General features: G+C 43.7%; 1 protein-coding gene across 1 annotated transcript in view; it reads left to right on the top strand.

Moving 5' to 3' along the window:
- Window positions 1-20644, top strand: part of LOC132402300 (NF-kappa-B inhibitor beta-like) — a 51957-nt gene that overhangs the window by 17259 nt on the left and 14054 nt on the right. The window contains exons 2-5 of the mRNA XM_059985164.1: window positions 6920-7025; window positions 7212-7452; window positions 10877-10965; window positions 13336-13581. Of these exons, the coding sequence (XP_059841147.1) occupies window positions 6920-7025; window positions 7212-7452; window positions 10877-10965; window positions 13336-13581 (682 nt within the window). The remainder of the gene's footprint in view (window positions 1-6919; window positions 7026-7211; window positions 7453-10876; window positions 10966-13335; window positions 13582-20644) is intronic.

The raw sequence follows: 20644 nt of genomic DNA, 5'->3' as shown, positions 1-20644 counted from the left end.
TCTATGTCAATTAAAAGATTAGTACCAAAAATATCTAGTGTTCTGTGATTGAAACAGGACCAGGAAGTATTGGGGCTGCAGATACAGGAGGCTGTATGTTGGCTACAGTCTACTGGTATTGTGAATCCCCAGGTTTGACCTCTTGTGCTTTGCTTATCTTACAGAATTCATTCAGAGTTCTGAATCAGAATTCTTCAAAAATGTAATTGTCCACTTGGAGGCTGAATTGCCCAGTTATCTTGTTCTCATTGAACTTGCTATGTCTTAGGCTCATTATATATAGCAAGGTTTTGTAGCATGGTTTGGGAGGGTTTAAACTAATTTGCAAGGGGGGTGGGACCCGGAGCGATAGAGCAGTGAAAGAAGTGCATGGAGTAAAGCCAGATCTAACATATAAAGAGGCTTTGAGGAAGGAGAAGCAGATTAAAGGGTGTAAAGGTAGTAAGGTAGAAGGGCTAAAGAGCGTGTACTTCAATGCAAGAAGCATCAAGAACAAAGGTGATGAACTGAGAGCTTGAATACATACATAGAATTATGATGTAGTGACCATTATGGAGACTTGGCTGGCACCAGGGTAGGAGTGGATTCTCAATATTCCTGGATTTCAGTGCTTTAAAAGGGATCGGGGGGGGGGGAGCGAAGGAGGGGTGGCATTACTGGTTAGGGATGCTAATACAGCTACAGAAAGGGTGGGTAATGTAGCAGGATCCTCTTTTGAGTCAGTGTAGGTAGAAGTCAGGAACAGGAAGGGAGCAGATACTCTATTGGGAGTATTCTATAGGCTTCCTGGTAGCAGCAGAGATACCGAGGAGCAGATTGGGAGGCAGATTTTGGAAAGGTGCAAAAATAACAGGGTTGTTATAATGGGTGACTTTTAACTTCCCTAATATTGATTGGCACCTGATTAGTTTCAGTGGTTTAGATGGGGCAGAGTTTTAAATGTTACATTAGGACGGATAAATCCCTGGGTCCTGGTGGAATATTCCCCAGGCTGCTCCACGAGGCAAGGGAAGAGATTGCTGAGCCTCTGGCTAGGATCTTTATGTCTTCATTGTCCACGGGAATGGTACCGGAGGATTGGAGGGAGGCGAATGTTGTCCCCTTGTTCAAAAAAGGTAGTAGGGATAGTCCGGGTAATTACAGACCAGTGAGCCTTACGTCTGTGGTGGGAAAGCTGTTGGAAGAGATTCTTAGAGATAGAATCTATGGGCATTTAGAGAATCATGGTCTGATCAGGGACAGTCAGCATGGCTTTGTGAAGGGCAGATCATGTCTAACAAACCTGATAGAGTTCTTTGAGGAGGTGACCAGGCATATAGATGAGGGTAGTGCAGTGAATGTGATCTACATGGATTTTAGTAAGGCATTTGACAAGGTTCCACATGGTAGGTTTATTGAGTAAGTCAGAAGGCATGGGATCCAGGGAAGTTTGGCCAGGTGGAGGAGGGAGTACATTTGGATTGGAGGGTTGTGACTAGTGGTGTCCCACAAATCTCGGTTCTGGGACCTATACTTTTTGTGATTTTTATTAACAACCTGGATGTGGTGGTAGAAGGGTGTGTTGGCAATTTTGCAGACGACACAAAGGTTGGTGGTGGTGTAGATAGTGTAGAGGATTGTCAAAGATTGCAGAAAGACATTTATAGGATGCAGAAGTGGGCTGAGAAGTGGCAGATGGAGTTTAACCCAGAGAAGTGTGAGGTGGTACACTTTGGAAGAACAAACTCCAAGGCAGAGTACAAAGTAAATGGCAGGATACTTGGTAGTGTGGAGGAGCAGAGGGATCTGGGGGTACATGTCCATAGATCCCTGTAAATTGCCTCACAGGTTGATAGGGTAGCTAGGAAAGCTTATGAGGTGTTAGCTTTCATAAGTCGAGGGATAGAGTTTAAGAGTCACAAGGTAATGATGCAGTTCTATAAAATACAGGTTAGGCCACACTTGGAGTACTGTGTCCAGTTCTGGTTGCTTCACTATAGGAAGGATGTGGAAGCATTGGAAGGGGTACAGAGGAGATATACCAGGATGCTGCCTGGTTTAGAGAGTATGGATTATGATCAGAGATTAAGGGAGCTAGTGCTTTACTCTCTAGAGAGAAGGAGGATGAGAGGAGACATGATAGAGGTATACAAGATATTAAGAGATAGAGTGGGCAGCCAGCACCTCTTCCCCAGGACCCTACTGCTCAATACAAGAGGACATGGCTTTAAGGTAAGGGGTGGGAAGTTCAAGAGGAAGGTTTTTTACTCAGAGAGTGGTTGGTGCGTAGAATGAACTGCCTGAGTCAGTGGTGGAGGCAGATACACTAGTGAAGTTTAAGAGACTACTAGACAAGTCAAGTCAAGTCACTTTTATTGTCATTTCAACCATAACTGCTGGTACAGTACATAATAAAATTAAGACAACGTTTTTCAAGATCATGGTGTTACATGACACAGTACAAAAACTAGACTGAACTATGTAAAAAAAACAGAGAAAAAAAAACAACAACACTAGACTACAGACCTACCCAGGACTGCATAAAGTGCACAAAACAGTGCAGGCATTACAATAAATAATAAACAGGACAATAGGGCAGTAAGGTGTCAGTCCAGGTTCTGGGTATTGAGGAGTCTGATAGCTTGGGGGAAGAAACTGTTACATTGTCTGGTCGTGAGAGCCCGAACGCTTCGGTGCCTTTTCCCAGATGGCAGGAGGGAGAAGAGTTTGTATGAGGGGTGCAAGGGGCCCTTCATAATGCTGTTTGTTTTTGGATGCAGCGTGTAGTGTAAATATCCGTGATGGCGGGAAGAGAGACCCCGATGATCTTCTCAGCTGACCTCACTATTTGCTGAAGGGTCTTGCAATCCGAGATAGTGCAATTTCTAAACCAGGCAACCAGGCAGTGATGCAGCTGCTCAGGATGCTGTCAATACAACCCCTGTAGATTGCGATGAGGATGGGGGGTGGGAGATGCCTCAGCCTTCAGAAAGTAGAGACTCTGCTGGGCTTTCTTTGCTATGGAGCTGCTGTTGAGGGACCCGGTGAGATTCTCTGCCAGGTGAACACCAAGTAATTTGGTGCTCTTAATGATCTCTACTGAGGAGCCATCGATGTTCAGCGGGGAGTGATCGCTCCGTGCCCTCCTGAAGACAACAACCATCTCTTTTTGTTTTGTTCACATTCAGAGACAGGTTGTTGGCTCTGCACCAGTCTGTTAGCCACTGTACCTCCTCTCTATAAGCTGATTCATCGTTCTTGCTGATGAGACCCACCACGGTCGTGTCATCGGCGAACTTGATGATGTGGTTCGAGCTGTGTGTTGCAATACAGTCGTGGGTCAGCAGAGTGAACAGCAGTGGACTAAGCACACAGCTCTGGAGGGCCCCTATGCTCAGTGTGATGGTGTTGGAGATGCTGTTCCTGATCTGGACTGACTGAGGTCTCCCAGTCAGGAAGTCTAGGATCCAGTTGCAGAGGGAGGTGTTCAGGCCCAGTAGGCTCAGCTTTCCAGTCAGTTTCTGAGGGATGATTGTGTTGAATGCTGAACTGAAGTCTATGAACAGCATCCCAAAGTATGTTTCTTTTTTGTCCAGGTGAGTTAGGGCCAGGTGGAGGGTGGTGGCAATGGCATCGTCTGTTGAGTGGTTGGGACGGTACGCAAATTGCAGGGGATCCAGACAGGTATATGGAGGAATTTAAAGTGGTGAGTTATATGAGAGGCAGGGTTTAAGGGTTGGCACAACATTGTGGGTTGAAGGGCCTGTACTGTGCTGTACTATTCTATGTGCTGTGTTAAAAAAGCATACGGTGCATTGGCCTTCATCAATCATGGGATTGCGTTTAAGAGACGAGAGGTAATATTGCAGCTATATAGGACCCTGTTGAGACCCCACTTGGAGTACTGTGCTCAATTCTGGTCGCCTCACTATAGGAAGGACGTGGAAACCATAGAAAGGGTGCAAAGGAGATTAACAAGGATGTTGTCTGGATTGGGGAGCATGCCTTATGAGAATAGGTCGAGTGAACTTAGCCTTTTCTCCTTGGAGTGAAGGAGGATGAGAGATGACTTGATAGAGGTGTTCAAGATAATGAGTGGCATTGATCATGTGGATAGTCAGAGGCTTTTTCCCAGGGCTGAAATAGCTAGCATGAGAGGGGTTTTAAGGCACTTGGAAGTAGGTACAGAGATGTCAGGGCTAAGTTTTTTACGCAGAGAGTGGTGAGTGCGTGGAATGGGCTGACGGTGGCAGCAGCGGAAACAGTAGCATCTTTTCAGAGACTCCTAGATGGCTACATGGAAAATAGAAAAATAGAGGGCTGTGGGTAAAGCCTAGGTAGTTCTAAGGTAGGGACTTGTTTGGCGCAGCTTTGTGGGCCGAAGGGCCTGTATTGTGCTGTATGTTTTCTGTTTCATTCCCCTCAGAAACTGCATGACTTGTTGAGTTTTTAGCATTTTGTTGCTCAAGATGCATTTTGTGCATCTTCAGAATCTCACATGTTTATGAAGTCCCTTAATTCTGTTTTCTCTTCCTTTACTTTTCAGAATAGGTGTCCTTGTGAATTATTGTGCTAAGTTGTCTGTCATGGGCCCTGTGCAAATAGAAGTTGTAGTAAATATGGCTTTTACTGTTGACTGTGCAGATTATGACTTAAAGTACTTCCTTCAAGTGCACTGAAGGACAGGAGTTAACCTTTATACAGCTTCTGATTGTGGTATTAAGTCCATGTGATTGATCTAGATGAAGACAAAAGACTGCAGCTCAGGGATTCCCAGTCTGGGATCCACAGACCCGTCTGTTAATGGGTGGGTTCCATGGTAACCCCTGCTGCAGATGGGCCTCTTCCTTCCACACCCCCCCCCCCCACCCTGACATAACTGAAACACTTTTACCTTAAGTAGAGATTTCTAAGAGCATTGATTAAATCTGATTCAAAAAGGATTAAATACCAGCTTCATCCTCAAAAGGCATCTGCCCTACTTTATTCTGCTGCCGTAGTTTCCAAATCAGTCATGTTATTCACCAGATGTCTAAGAAGAGGGAGTTCAGAAACTTAGACATGAATCTGTACTTTCTTTTTCTTCACGAGTTTTACAGCATTTAATTTGCTTGACTGCTGCCCTGTTTTAACAACAATGTGCATGAATTGACTTTGTTCTGTAGTTTGTGCTTTTTGATTTGGTGACTTTTTCTGGAGAGATACGGACTGCCAATTCCATTTGACTTCAAGGCAAGTGGTCCTAGGCTTGAATCTAGCTGGCTCCTTGCATGCTTTCCATCCGTACTGAGTTGAGCATCAAGTGAGCAACTCAGCATTGTGCCACCCAATTAACAAGTTGCAGAGAGGAATAATCTGTTAGTTTGGTGCAGAAATTCTAGTAATGAACTATCTACAAGAGTTGAGCCCGCTCCCCCCCTCTCTCTCTCTCTCTCTCTCTCTCTCTCTCTCTCTCTCTCTCTCCCTCTCTCTCTCTCCCTCTCCCTCTCCCTCTCCCTCTCCCTCTCCCTCTCCCTCTCCCTCTCCCTCTCCCTCTCTCTCTCTCTCTCTCTCTCTCCCTCTCCCTCTCCCTCTCCCTCTCCCTCTCCCTCTCCCTCTCCCTCTCCCTCTCCCTCTCCCTCTCCCTCCCTCTCCCTCTCCCTCTCCCTCTCCCTCTCCCTCTCCCTCTCCCTCTCCCTCTCCCTCTCCCTCTCCCTCTCCCTCTCCCTCTCCCTCTCCCTCTCCCTCTCCCTCTCCCTCTCCCTCTCCCTCTCCCTCTCCCTCTCCCTCTCCCTCTCCCTCTCCCTCTCCCTCTCCCTCTCCCTCTCCCTCTCCCTCTCCCTCTCCCTCTCCCTCTCCCTCTCCCTCTCCCTCTCCCTCTCCCTCTCCCTCTCCCTCTCCCTCTCCCTCTCCCTCTCCCTCTCCCTCTCCCTCTCCCTCTCCCTCTCCCCCCCCCCCCCCCCCCAGCATCTTTCTCACTTTTCACTGTGTATAAGGTGTCTGCAACTTGGGGAGCAGTTTTAAGCTTCACTCAGGCACATTCTGCCTATATTTTCTCTGTTCTCTGCTTCTCTCCCACTGGCTCTTTCTACCATTCTCTGCTCTCTCTTCCCCCCCCCCCCCCCACCCATCCTTGATCTCTTGCTGTCTCGCACACTATCCACACTGATCTTTATTTAATTGCCACCACTGACGTTCAGGGCAGCAACGAAGGTCCTCCATCTCTGGTGGTATTCAGGGCTTCCTTCATCATGTTAGTAGCCTCCTTTGTCTTTACTATCAATTATACAATTTCTTGCTGGAGACACAGGAATATTGTCACACTCAGATGTAGAAGAGTGCTTCATTGCTGTTTCCATAACAGTTTTGTTTGATCAGTCACGGTTGTTAGCCCTGAGCTGAACTCCTGAACCTGTAGAACCAGTGGACGACTCAGTCAGTCCTCTAACTTTGACCAGCTTGGCATGGGTGACTTTACCAAGAGCCAAAGCATAAAGTCTTGACTCGAGCCAGCATAGCTCTCCGGGTCATTGAGGCGCGCAAGCCTCCAAACCCTGTGACAAGGTTGTGGTCCTCTGGAGATGAGCCTCTCTCATCCTCTGCTCCTTTCCTTTCTCCCATGGTCCACTCTCCTCTCTAGCCCTTTACCTTTCCCACGCACCTGGCTTTACCCATCACCTTCCAGCTAACTCTCAGTCAGTAACTCAGTCAGCTAACTGTTAGTAACTCTCTCTCTCTCTCTCTCTCGCTCTCTCTCTCAGTCTGGCAAGTCCCAAGTGGACTTGAACCAAAGTATATAGCCCTGACTCCAGTTAGCTTGGCTCTCCAGGTCATTGAGGTGCGCAAGCCTCCAAACCCTATGCCAAGGTTGTGGTCCTCTGGAGATGAGCTGTATGTAACCATTCTCAAACTATGACCACCAAAGGATGATCAGCTGATGTCTGGAATTTTGTTTTAAAAGGATACTGCACCTGACCATCATTCATGAAGAAGATTGCTTGCTGGAGCGCCTTCTCTACTATATCAAGGGTACGGATTTTCTCAACCTGCAAAACAACATGAAGCAGGTACTGAGAGTGCAGACGGAAATAATTACTTTGGTTTTGTGTCATTCAGAAATTTACTTAGAAGTTTCCTTGTCGCCAGCAGATCAGTTGTTTTTCTCAATGAAAGTGCAAACTCTCCTTCCATTTCCCATTCAGTAGTTAAAAAAAAACTCTCTCCTTCGTTCCCACACCTCTCATCTCTTTCAGACCGCACTGCACTTGGCAGTGATCCTCGAGCGACCAGATTTTATAAAGAAGCTGACAGCGGCTGGAGCGAGCCTCTTGCTTCAAGAGAAGGATGGGAACACTGCCTTACACCTCGCTTGCAAGGAAATGGCACTTGCCTGTGTCCAGGCACTCCTGTTTCACCATTCCAGTGACCTACACTATTCCAATTTGGTGGACCCTTCACAATTCAAACAGCAGCTACATTTCTATAACTACCAAGGTAAAGATCCTGAGATTTAATGTTTACTTTCAAAAAATTCTGACTAGTATTCACCAATTTAGTTACCAGGCAGGAAAACTGGTGTCTGACGAGGTTCTAATTTCTAATTAAATCCAACCTTAACAATAGTGTTCTACTTGTTGGTTTATCGTTTAAATAAAATTAAAGTCTATAGGTCACCACTGTCCTTCCCACATTGCAGGGTGAGGTGTAAGCTGTTGATGACTGTGCATTTAACTAGTGCAGAGAAACCCAAACCTGTTACCAGATCTCTGTTTATTTTCTGATCCTCTGGGTTCTTCCAGGAGTCGGGACTGATGAGGAGTCTTAATTCCACGATTTCAGCTTATTTTAGAGTACAAGCAAGCATACAAATACTGAGCAAACTAAATAAAGAGCTGAGAAACAATACTAAGAGGAATATGGATGTGAAGACAAAACAATAAAGAAAGAAAAGATGGCGCTTCTGAAAAATCTATTGCTTTTATAGATAACCCTCTCACCAGGCTTGTATACGAACTTGGCTCGTTAGTCAGCTCTGCTAACAGCCATATGACTGCGGCAAGAAGACCATCTTTCATAAACAAGATACATCTAGGGTCGGTATGATTTGGAGTTCAACCAAACAGGAACGTTGTGATGTTCTGATTAAAGCACCTCGATTTGAGCGAATGCTGTGTAAATGCTGCCCATACATAATTGTCAGTCAGCCAGAAATAACATAGTGCACAGCAAAAAATTATAAAGGAAATATATTTACAAATTTCGACATTATCAGTTAGTAGGAAAAGGAAAAGAAAAAAAATAATATAAGGGCCCATTACAGTTAAATCAGTCCAATGTATACAGTTTGTTCGATGCCTTTCTGGTATTGACCCTTCCTCCTTGGAGCCATTCATCTTCACAAAGCATTTGTAACTGGGACTCTCCTTCCCAAGGCACTCTGCGGGACTTTCGCTCCTGTCCTCTCCACAGCTCCCACCAAAAAAGGCTACTGTCCCTCACAAAAATTTCTCTCTGTCCCACTCTCTCCAGAACTTACTCCCAATTCCACTATCCTGTTTGGCTGACACAACATTCCTAATTTGAGCGGTAGGCTTTTGGCCGAAATGAAAACATTCTACCAGCAGGACATGCAGTGTTTGCAGAAACTTCTAAAGTGAAGTACCTACACCATAGCATTTGAAATCTTAACCAGGGCATTTCATATAGATAAGATAAAGGTTCCTTAGATAGGAAGCTAGTTAATAGATTACATAATTAAAACAGTTATATCACTTGGGTAATGTGCTAATACTTTGCTGATGAAAAATGAGAAAGGCGATAAACTGTTATTTTAGCTGCCATACCGCTTTCTGCCAGTGAGTGTGAAAAATACACAGTCTTAAAAAATACAAATTTTAAATAAAAAGTATTATTTTTAAAATAAACAGTGGTTTCCCACACAATTAGATTAGGTGAGATTACCTTTATTTGTCACATATATATTGAAGTGTACAGTGAAATGCATTGTGTCAGTAGGTAACATAGTACATTCTTGTGCTGGGGGTGGTTTGCAAGTTTTGTCGTATGTCCTGTGCCAATATTACATGCCTACAGCTTACAGTCCTAACCTGGAATGTGGGAGGAAACTGGAGCACCTGGAGGAAACACGTACATGGTCACAGGGAGAATGCACAAATTTTTTGTAGACAGAGTGGCAAGAATTGAAGCTGAGTTGCTAGCACTGTAATAGTGTCACACTAACTGCTATGTTACCTTGCAAGCAATATTTATGAACTACTATAGGAAGATTCTTCAATTACTGCTAGACTTGCATAGTATAAAGCAATTATCCACCTCCTTCAAGCCACAGATTTTACTGCTTTGATTAAATAGCTCACACACATAAATTTCAGACCATCTTGACCTCAGTCACTCTCACTCTTGGAGTAGATAGTCATCAAAAGTCAAGGTACCCCAATGACCTATTCTTAAAGTTGCAAACAATACCAAGCATTGTCCAAATGGTTTAATTCTCCTCCACCCAACTCAACCCCATTCTCTTGCTTTCCCCCTGTAACTTTTGATGCCCTTACTTATCAACCTCTGTTTTAAAAATCACCAAGGACTTTCCCTCCACAGCCATCTGTGGCACTGAATTGACCAACCTCTGCCTAAAGAAGTTACTCCTCATACCCAAAGTTTCATTTCCAAGCTTATTGTCTGTTATGCTCCTGGTGTTTAGGGCAGCGATGAAGTTTTTTTTATTGCTGTTTTAGTAACAGTTTTGTTTTAACAATCAGGGTTGTTGCCCTGAGCTGAAGCCCCAAACCTGGAGGACCAGCAGCTCACTCAGTCTGGGGTCTACCCTTTGATCTTTTTGGCCTGGTTGACCAAGAACCAAAGCACAAGGCCCTTACACAGCCAACATTGCTCTCCAGGTCACTGAGACACACAAGCCTCCAAACCCTGCGACAGGGTTGAGATCCTCTTGGGACATTTCCAAATTGAATTACATTAATTAACTCAGCACGTGGACTGAATTAGATCCTGCAGGCCTTGCCGCTGTCTGTAAGTTGCTTGTACGTTCTCCTTTTGACTACATGATTTCCTCCGTATGCTCCAGTTTTCTCCCACAGTCCAAAGAAATTGTGCTGCGACCAGACTAGGATTAAATTGGTGGTTGCTCGAAGGATCTTATCCGCACTGTATTCAATGTGGGCGGCAAGGTAGTGTGGTTAGCACAACGCTTTGCAGTACAAATGGCCCAAGTTCAATAAGGAGTTTGTTCATTTTCTTCGTGACTACGTGGGTTTCCTCCAGGTGCTCCGGTTTCCTCCCACATCCCAAAGATATATGGGTTGGTACGATCATTCTAAATTGTTCTGTGGTTAGGCTGGGGTTAAATCAAGGGTTACTGGGCGACATGGCACAAAGGGCCAGAAGGACCTATACTGCAGTGTATCAGAAATCACAATAAAGGTCGAGGTGTGACCTGATAGATGTATGACTATGATAGGGTAAATCTTTAACTCCCCACCCCCCACTCCCGCCATGCCACTGATAAGGATATCAAAAAGCTAGAAATAAGTAGGAACTTTGGTCCATGGTAAAGTGTTTGGGGTTCCTTTTCATCAGATCTCCAGTACGTATCATTGGATATGAACGGAGAGAATGGTTTGCAACCCTCCCATTGGATTGCTCACTTGGGAACATTCACACCTGACCTCAGGACATAACCCCGTTAGGAAGTGGTGCCTCCAGGAAAGCTGAAGAAAATCGAACTGAAAAGGAAAAGTTGATGTGTGCAACAACCAGGCAGAAAAGCATGTCCTAAATGTAATTGGGGAACAGAGGTGAAAGGCCATCTGCTGATTGGGACCAAATGGCTTATTGCTGATATCTGTTTATTGTATTTTAATGCTTCTCCCTTTTCCCTCAGGTTTAACACCCCTCCACTTGGCAGTAATACTTAATGATGTTAAGATTGTGGAGTATCTTCTGCAGTTTGAACTGGACATAAATGCAAAGGCAAGTTCTTTAAAATCTCTGAAACAGTTTAAGATACAAGGCACTGCATGGTCAATGAGGGTGGGGAGGGTGATCAAATAATCTTTATTGCTTTTGCTGTAGTCCGAGGGAGAGGGGACTGGCCCTTTTTTTTTTGGAATGAGTTTGTCTTTTATCTAGGTTTCTCCCCTCTCACAGATCTCCTTTCTCAGCTGTGAGTGTGAGTGGGCTGTTCACTCCAGCACTGCGTTGTCCCGTGAACAGTTTGCAGAGTGCGAGTCTGGATCAGAACATGTCCCCCTCTGAGACTAACTGTCGAGGCTGTGTATGCCAGACATTACATACCCCATCTCGTTTCACAAAGGAGAGCACAGGTGTCCATGCTTTGGGCAGTGTTCCTTGCAATTGCAATAGACATTAATGTTTTTCCAAATTGGATCTTCTGACCTCAGAACTGTTTGCCTTCAGAGTCAAAGTGAAGTTTATTATCAGAGTACTTGTACATCACCACATACCACTCTGAGATTCGTTTTCTTGTGGGCTTACTCATCAAACCTATAGAATAGTAACAATAACAGGATCAATGAGAGATCAACTGGAGTGTAGAAGACAACAAACTGTTCAAGTGAAAATATAAATAAATAGCAGTAAATAACGAGAATATGAAATAACAGGATAAAAACTCCTTAAAGTGAGATCGTTGGTGTGGGATTCAGGGTAATTAACAGTTCTCAGTAGCTGTTACCGCTAGCACAATATTTAATAGATTTTTTTTCACTTGTGCTTTGTTCCTATACCCCATCCTCAGCTTAACTCCTGGAAATGCCCAAAAAGTAGCAGCAGTACTTGCTCAAACATGCCTCCTAATGGTCAAAGGTAGTCCAGAAACTGTTAGTTATTCTCCAGTGTTTAGGATTTTCAACGCACTAAATATTGACTGTTTCTGGCTACAGGAGCGCCACGCTAAAGTATTGGTTAGTAAGATGCTATTACAGCTCGGGGCAGCAGAGTTCAGTTCCAGTGTAAGGAGTGTGGACATTCCATGATTGTGTGGGTTTCCTCCCACAGTCTGAAGACCTACTAGTGGTGCAATTAGCAATTGGTCAGTATGACGTTGTGGGCATCACTGAGTTGTGGCTGAAAGAAGATCATAGGTGGGAGCTTAATATTAAAAGATACACTTTGCATGGAAAGGACCGGCAAGAAGGCATAGGTGGTGGTATGGCTCTGTTGGTAAAGAGATCATGCTGAGGGTTATAAGACACTAGTCACGGAGTATTGTCAACAGTTTTTGGTGCCCCATATCTCAGAGAGGATGTGTTGCCATTGGAGAGAGTCCAGAGGAGGTTCATGAGGCTGATTGTAGGAATAATGGGGTTAACATATGAGGAGAGTTTGGCAGCTTTAGACCTGTACTCACTGGAATTTAGTAAAAAAATGTGGGGGGGTGCAGGGTATCTCATTGAAACCTGAATATTGAAAGGACTAGATAAAGTGGATGTGGAGAGGATCTTTCCTTTGGTGGGGGTGCTCAGATCTAGAGGGCACAGCCCCAAAATTGAGGGGCAACCCTTAGAGATAAGGAGGCTTTTTCTTTAGCGAGAGAGTACTGAATTTGTGGAATGGTCTGTCATAGACAGCTGTGGAGGCCAAAACCATGGATATATTTAAAGCAAAAATTGTTTCCTGATTGGTCAAGGCAGCAAAGGTTATGGCAAGATGGCAGGCTGAGTTGGATCAGGGATTAGCCACGATGGAATGGCGGAGCAGACTTGATAGGCTGAATGGCCTAATTCTGCTCCTGCATCTTGTGGTCTTATAGTTGTTAGGTTAATTGGTCATTGTGAATTGTCCTGTGCCTAGGTTATGTTTACATAGGCGGGTTTATGAACAGCATGGCTCATTGGGCTGGAAGGGCCTGATCCGTGCTGTATCTCTAAATAAATATCAGTTAGGATGGCTTGTAGCTTCCCTGTATCACTCTGTTTTTGGGGTGTGATGCATGAACAGAAATGATCATCTAACTGATGAAATTAAAGGTTCAAAGGTTCATTTTATTATCAAAGTATGTATGTAGAATACAACTCTGAGATTCGTCTTCTCTAAATAGCCATCCAATACAGAAAAACCATGGAGTCATTGAAAGACAACCCCTTTCCCCCATCACACAAAAGGGGAAAAAAAACAAGAGCTATCAAACCCCAACCCACTCGCCCCCAAACTCCTCCCTCGCACAAAAATTAACTGAATGCCTACCCAGAAAACAGTGCTGGAACATCAAATCCCCAACCCCTCCCCGCAAAAAAACAGTGACAATAATATGGTCAGAAGGTGTTTTTTTTTTGTAAAGGGAAACCTATGGGATATTTAAACTTCAATTTCTGTCTGTAGGAGAAGTGTGCAGGTCGGACTGCATTACATTTGGGAGTAGAAAAGCAGAATCTTCACATCGTCAGACTCTTACTAAAGAGGGGAGCAGATGTTCATGCCCAGATGTACAATGGCTACACACCAATTTGTCTGGCGGTGTTCTTGCCCGATTCTGGAATAACCCAAATGCTCAGAGACTATGGCTCTTCAGAACCAATTACAGATGATGAGTCAGATGAAGATGAAGGAATAGATGAAGATGGTGTGGTACGTAAAACTGTTTAACTGAACTCCAAATACTCATGGGTGGGTACAACTCAACTATGATATTAGAAGAGAGTTTCTGTACTTGAACAGTCCCAAGGAGGAAGGATATTTCCACATTAGACAGATACTTTCAAGGTGAAGATGAGCATTCCACAATGGAGTTTTTTTTCCTTTCCACCTGCAACTGAGTCACAGTTTGATGATTCCTTGTACTTCCTTAATTCCAGTGTTGTTAATGTGGTGCCCCAATCTGTAACCTCTGGAACTGGGACAAGTTGATTGCTCTTGCACTAATCAGGAGACATAAATCTAGCTTTTTTTTAAACTCTTAAGAACTACTTGTTTACACTTGACACCATAAAAAAGAGCTGGAGTGTGAGCTCCCTTGTTTACTTGGCATATCACACACTGAAGTATACCAGTTGGCCTATGACACCTCTGCCAGCTGTTTCAAAGTGTTCCACTCCCTGATTCTTTCACCTTAGCTTTGTGACTTTTTCCTTTATATTAATATTTCATTTTTGGTTTTTCTTTGCATTTTTTTGAGGAATAGAGAGCATGTCAGTAGGTTAGTATTTGCTCAGGGTGTCAGATGTGCGAATCCTGGAAATCTTCCAGTCTCCCAGATGGCCACATCTGCACCAGGTGCACCGATACAGCTCCTGAGAGACTGTGTTAGGGATCTGGAACTGCGGTTCGATGACCTACAGCTTATTAGGGAGAGTGAACAGGAGATAGGGAGGAGCTCCAGGAAGTTAGTCACGCCAAGGCTGCAGGAATTGGAGAAGTGGGTGACGGTCAGATAGTACAGAGCACCACAAGTTGGTAACAATGACATGGGTAGAAAAAGGGAGGAAATCCTGAATAGAGAATTCAGGGAGTTAGGTAGGATGCTGAAAAGCAGGACCTCTAGGATAGTAATGTTAGGATTGCTGCCTGTGCCATGTGCTAGCTAGCGCACGAATAGCATGATCAGGCATATTAATGTGTGTGGCTGAGAGACTGGTGTAGGGGACAGGGCTTCAGTTTCCTGAATCATTGGGCCCTCTTCTGGGGGGAGGGGCGACCTCTACAAAAAAGGACAGGTTACACCATAACTCAAAGGGGTCCAATATCCTAGCTGGTACATTAGGGAGGGTTTAAACTAATTTGGCAGGGGGATGGGAACCGAAATGATAGGGTTGAGGGAGGGAAAAACAGAAATAAATCAAAGCATGCAACAGAGATTATAGAAAGAACAGGCAGGAGATGAGGTTTAATCACAACCAGTGGAATGAGTTCCAGGCAATAGAGGCGTGGTGCAGTTAAAACAGAAAGCAACAAATATTGGACTGAAAGTGTTATATTTGAATGCACACGGCTTAAGGAATAAAATAGATGATCTTGAAATTCAGCTGCAGATTGGCAAATATGACATTGTGGCCATCTCTGAAATTTGGCTAAAGGATGGCTGCCTTTGGGAGCCGAACGTCCAAGGATATGCGGTGTATCGGAAAGATAGTTTAGTAGGTAGAGGGGGTGGTGTGGCTCTGTGTATAAGAAATAATATTAAATCATTAAAGGTGACATAGGATTATGGTGTAAGGTGTAAGGTCTCTATGGGTTAAGTTAAGAAATGGCAAGGGTAAAAAGACCCTAAAGGCAATTGTATACAGGCTTCCAAACAGCAGCCAGGATGTAGATTACAAATTACAACAGGAGATAGGAAAGGTGTGTCAGAAAGGCAGTGTCATTATAATCATTGGGGATTTTAACGTGAAAGTGGATTAGGAAAACCAGGTCAGTACCAGAGAGAGAATTTGTAGAATGTCTAAGGGATGGTGTTTTAGAACAACTTGTTGTTGAGCCCACTAGGGGCTGTGCTGGATTGGGTGTTGTGCAATGATCTGGAGGTGATAAGAGAGTTTAAGGTTAAGGAACCCTTAGGGAACAGTGATTACAATATGATCGAGTTCACTTTGAAATTCGAGAAGGAGGAACAAAATTCCAGTGTGTCAGTGGATTAAGGAAATTACAATGGCATGAGAGGGGAACTGGCCAAAATTGACTGGAAAGGGACATTTACAGGAAGGGCAGTGGAGCAGCAATGACTGGAGTTCCTGCGAAAAATGAGGGAAGTGCAAGACAGATAAGTTCCAAGTAAGAAATTTTCAAACGGAAGAAGGACACTACCATGGCTGACAAGAGAAGTCGGAGCCAAAGTAAAAGCAAAAGAGGACATACAAGGAAGCCAGAGCTAGTGGGAAGATAGAGGATTGGGGAGCTTTTAAAAACTTGCAGAAGGAAACTATGAAGGTCATTAGGAAGGAAAAGATGAATTATGAAAAGAAACTGACGACTAATATCAAAGAAGATACTAAAAGCTTTTTTAAGTATATAAAGGGTAAAAGAGAGTCTAGGGTAGATATAGGACCATTACAAAATGATGCTGGAGCTACTGTAATGAGAAGTGAAGAGATGGCAGAGGAACTGAATGTGTATTTTGCATCAGTCTTCACAGTGGAAGAGGCCTGCAGTATACTGGACATTCAGGAGTGTCAGGGAAGTGAAGTTTGTGCAGTGAAAATTACAGCTGAGAAGGTGCTCAGGAAGCTTAATGGTCTGAGGGTGGATAAATCTCCTGGACCTGATGGAATGCACCCTCGGGTTCTGAAGGAAGTAGCTGGAGAGATTGCGGAGGCATTAATGATGATCTTTCAAGAATCAATTGATTCTGTCATTGTACCAGATGACTGGAAAATTGCAAATGTTACTCTGCTATTTAAGAAGGATGGGAGGCAGCAGAAAGGAAACTATAGCCTGACATCAGTGGTTGGGAAGTTGTTGGAATCGATTGTTAGGGATGAGTTTATGGAGTACTTGAAAGCACATGACAAGATAGGCCAAAGCCAGCATGGTTTCCTGAAAGGAAAATCCTGCCTGACAAACCTACTGCAATTCTTTGAGGTAATTACAAGCAGGGTGGATAACGGAGATGCAGTAGGTGTGATGCACTTGGATTTTCAGAAGGCCTTTGACAAGGTGCCACACATGAGGCTGCTTAGCAAGGTAAGAGCCCATGAAATTACAGGGAAGTTATTAGCACAGGTGGAGCATTGGCTGGTTGGCAGAAAATGGAGAGTGGGAATAAAGGGATCCTATTCTGGCTGGCTGCCAGTTACCAGTGGAGTTCCACAAGGGTCAGTGTTGGGACCGCTGCTTTTTACGATGTATGTCAATGACTTGGATTACGGTATTAATGCAGTAGAACAGAGTGTTCTAGTAATAATGGTGCATACTTCCCTGAAGGTGGAATCTCATGTGGATAGGGTGGTGAAGAAAGCTTTTGGTATGCTGGCCTTTATAACTCAGAGCATTGAGTATAGGAGTTGCAAAGTAATGTTAGAATTGTACAAGGCATTGGTAAGGCGGAATTTGGAGTATTGTTTACAGTTCTGGTCACCTAATTATAGGGAAGATATCAACAAAATAGAGAGAGTACAGAGAAGATTTACTAGAATGTTACCTGGGTTTCAGCACCTAAGTTACAGGGAAAGGTTGAACAAGTTAGGTCTTTATTCTTTGGAGCATAGAAGGTTGAGGGGGGACTTGATAGAGGTATTTAAAATTATGAGGGGGATAGATCGAGTTGACGTGGATAGGCTTTTTCCATTGAGAGTAGGGGAGATTCAAACAAGAGGACGAGTTGAGAGTTAGGGGGCAACAATTTAAGGGTAACACGAGGGGGAATTTCTTTACTCAGAGAGTGGTAGCTGTGTGGAATGAGCTTCCAGTAGAAGTGGTAGAGGCAGGTTTGGTATTGTCATTTAAAGTAAAACTGGATAGGTATATGGATAGGAAAGGAATGGAGGGTTATGGGCTGAGCGCGTGCCAGTGGGACTAGGTGATAGTAAGCGTCGGCACAGACTAGAAGGGCCGAGATGGCTTGTTTCCGTGCTGTAATTGTTATATGGTTAATGGATTTTTGGTTATATTTGCAGGTGTTACAAAGATAGGTGGAGGAGCGGGTAGTGTTGAGGAAACAGACTTAGATAGTTTAGGGGAATGGGCAAAGAAGTGGCAAATGAAATACAATATTGGAAAGTGTATGTTCATGCACTTTGGTGAAAGAAATTAACAGGCAGACTATAGATGGTGAGAGAGTTCAAAATGCAGAGTTGCAAAGAGATTCAGGGGTCCCTGAGCAAGATACCCTAAAGGTTAACTTCCAGGTTGAGTCAGTTGTGAAGAAGGTGAATGCAATGTTGGCATTCATTTCTAGAAGTATAGCATATAAGAGCAGGGATGTGATGTTGGGGCTCTGTAAGGTATTCATGAGATCACGTTTGGAGTATTGGGTGCAGTTTTGGGCTCCTTATTTTAGAAAGGATATACTGACATTGGAGAGGGTTCAGAGAAGGTTCACAAGAATGATTCCAGGAATGAAAGGGTTACTGTATGAGAAACGTCTGGCAGCTCTTGGGCAGTATTCCCTGGAGTTCAGGAGAATGAGGGGGGGGGGAATCATATAAAAACATTCTGAATGTTAAAATGCACATACAACAGGCAGTGAAGAAAGCTAATGGCGTTAGCTTTCATAACAAGAGGAATTGAGTATAGGAGTGAAGAGTTCCTTCTGCAGTTGTACAGAGCCCTGTTGAGACCACACCTGGAGTATTGTGTTCAGTTTTGGTCTCCAAATTTAAGGAAGGACATTCTTGCTATTGAGGGAGTGCAGCATAGGTTCATGAGGTTGATTCCCGGGATGGCGGAACTGTCATATGTTGAAAGATTGGAGCGACTGGGCTTGTATACACTGGAATTTAGAAAATTGAGAGGGGATCTGCTTGAGACAAATAAGATTATTAAGGGATTGGACACGCTAGAGGCAGGAAGCATGTTCCCAATGTTTGGGGAGTCCAGAACCAGAGGTCACAGTTTAAGAATAAGATGTAGGCCATTTAGAACGAAGTTCAGGAAAAACTTTTTTCACCCAGAGAGTTGTGGATCTATGGAATACTCTGCCTCAGAAGGCAGTGGAGGCCAATTCTCTGGATGCTTTCAAGAAAGACTTAGATACAGCTCTTAAAGATAGCGGAGTCAAGGGATATGGGGAGAGGGCAGGAACAGGGTACTGTTTGTGGATGATCAGCCATGATCACATTGAATGGCGGTGCTGGCTCGAAGGGCTGAATGACCTACTCCTGCACCTACTGTCTATAAGGCCTGAACAGTTTCGATATGGCAAAATTATTTCCCATATTAGGGGAATCCAGGACAAGAGGGCACGATTTCAGGATTGAAGGACATCCATTTAGAACTGTGATGTGGAGAAGTTACTTTAGTCAGAGGGTGGTAAATCTTTGGAATTTGTTGCCACGAGCGGCTTAGGAGGCCAGGTCATTGGGTATATTTAAGGCGGAGATTAATGGATTCTTGATTAGCCAGGGCATCAAAGGGTATGGGGTGAAGGCACGGTTGTGGGGATGACTGGAAGAATTGGATTAGCCCTTGATTGAATGCCGGAGCAGACTTAGAAGGGCTGAATGGCCTACTTCTGCTGCTATATCTTATGGTCTTAATATACATGGCATTTACTTTAACAATTTTAATACAGCACTATATAAATCAGTTACAGTTATGGGCAGAGAAATGGCAGATGGTGTTTAGCCCAGATATATGTGAGGTGTTGCACCTTGGTAAGGCAGATGCAAGGAGACAGTACCCTGTTAAGTGTTGCTGAGCAGAGAGATCTTGAGGTCCAAGGCCATAGCTCTTTGAAAGAAACTACACAGATTGATAACGTCATTAAGAAGGCTTATGGAATGCTTGCTTTTATTAGTGGAGGCATTCAAGTCAAGAGATGAAGGGGTTAGGCTATGAGGAGAGATCAAGTCCCCTCGAACTCTACTCACTGGAATTCAGAAGAATGAGAGGAGATCTTATGGAAACATATAAAATTAAGAAAGGTATAAATAAAGTTAGAGGCAGAAAAGTTGTTTCCACCGGTAGGTGAGACTAGAAGTAGGGGACAGATCCTCAAGATTTGGGGGAGTAAATTTAAGATGGAGATGAGAAGGAGCTACTTTTCCCAAAGAGTGGTGAATCTGTGGAATTCTCTGTCCGGTCAAGCAGTGGAGGCTAGCTAAGTAAATATATTTAAGACAAAGTTAGATAGATCTTTGCATAGTTGGGGAATTATGGGTTATGGGGAAAAGGCAGGTAGGTGGAGACATTATTGAATGGCGAAGCAGGCTGAACGGGCCTGATGGCCTACTTCTGCTCCTATTTCTTATGTTCTTATATTACTAGACTTGCACCAGTCACCCTTTGCTATGAAGTTTGCTGATCAATTTTGCTTTCAGAAATGTTTTCATTTTAAAATTCTTACTCTTTACTAACAAATGCTTCTAGATTGTCTTCATTCAATCGCCAGTATTAAGACTGCTACTTTTCACACTATTTGTCAGTGATTTAGATTGTGGAATTGATGGCTTTGTGGCAAAGTTTGCAGATGATACAAAGATAGGTGGAGGGGTAGGTAGTGCTGAGGAAGTAACGCAATTGCAGTAGGACTTGGACAAATTGAAAGAATGAGCAAAAAATTTTGGTGTCTTGAACTACCAGTTTGTCGAAGGGTGCAATCATCTGGTTAGGGTTCAAAGGGGCAGTTCACATTCGCTTGTATACTACAGTATGTATCTTAACAATGGAATGTAACCTCAACCAGCTGTAAATGGTGAAAATTCAACTGGTGATTGGTGGGACTACAAAAAAAGTGAATTCCATTAGTCACCATGGAATAAGAAGTTAAAAAAGGCTGCAATCAGTTAATTGAGAGAGTTTGCAGGAGGTGATGCTAATTAGCAATAAGTAGAAGGGTGCAATGAAATGGATATTAAGATTCTAACATGTTAACTTGTTAATGAGGATATGTATACATATCATTCACTTTTATATTTAAAAATAGCTAGTGAAGAAAGTCTTAAGGGTGCATCTTTGCTGGTGTTAACATTTTTCCTGTTTGTTACTTACATAATGTCCATTACACCACTGGTGTTTAAGGCAGCAATAATGGCTTTCT

The sequence above is a fragment of the Hypanus sabinus genome, chromosome 11 (genome assembly GCF_030144855.1).
Source record: "Hypanus sabinus isolate sHypSab1 chromosome 11, sHypSab1.hap1, whole genome shotgun sequence".
Classification (NCBI taxonomy): Eukaryota; Metazoa; Chordata; class Chondrichthyes; order Myliobatiformes; family Dasyatidae; genus Hypanus; species Hypanus sabinus.
Note: the sequence above shows the minus strand (reverse complement) of the source record. Positions and strands in the feature narration are given on the sequence as shown.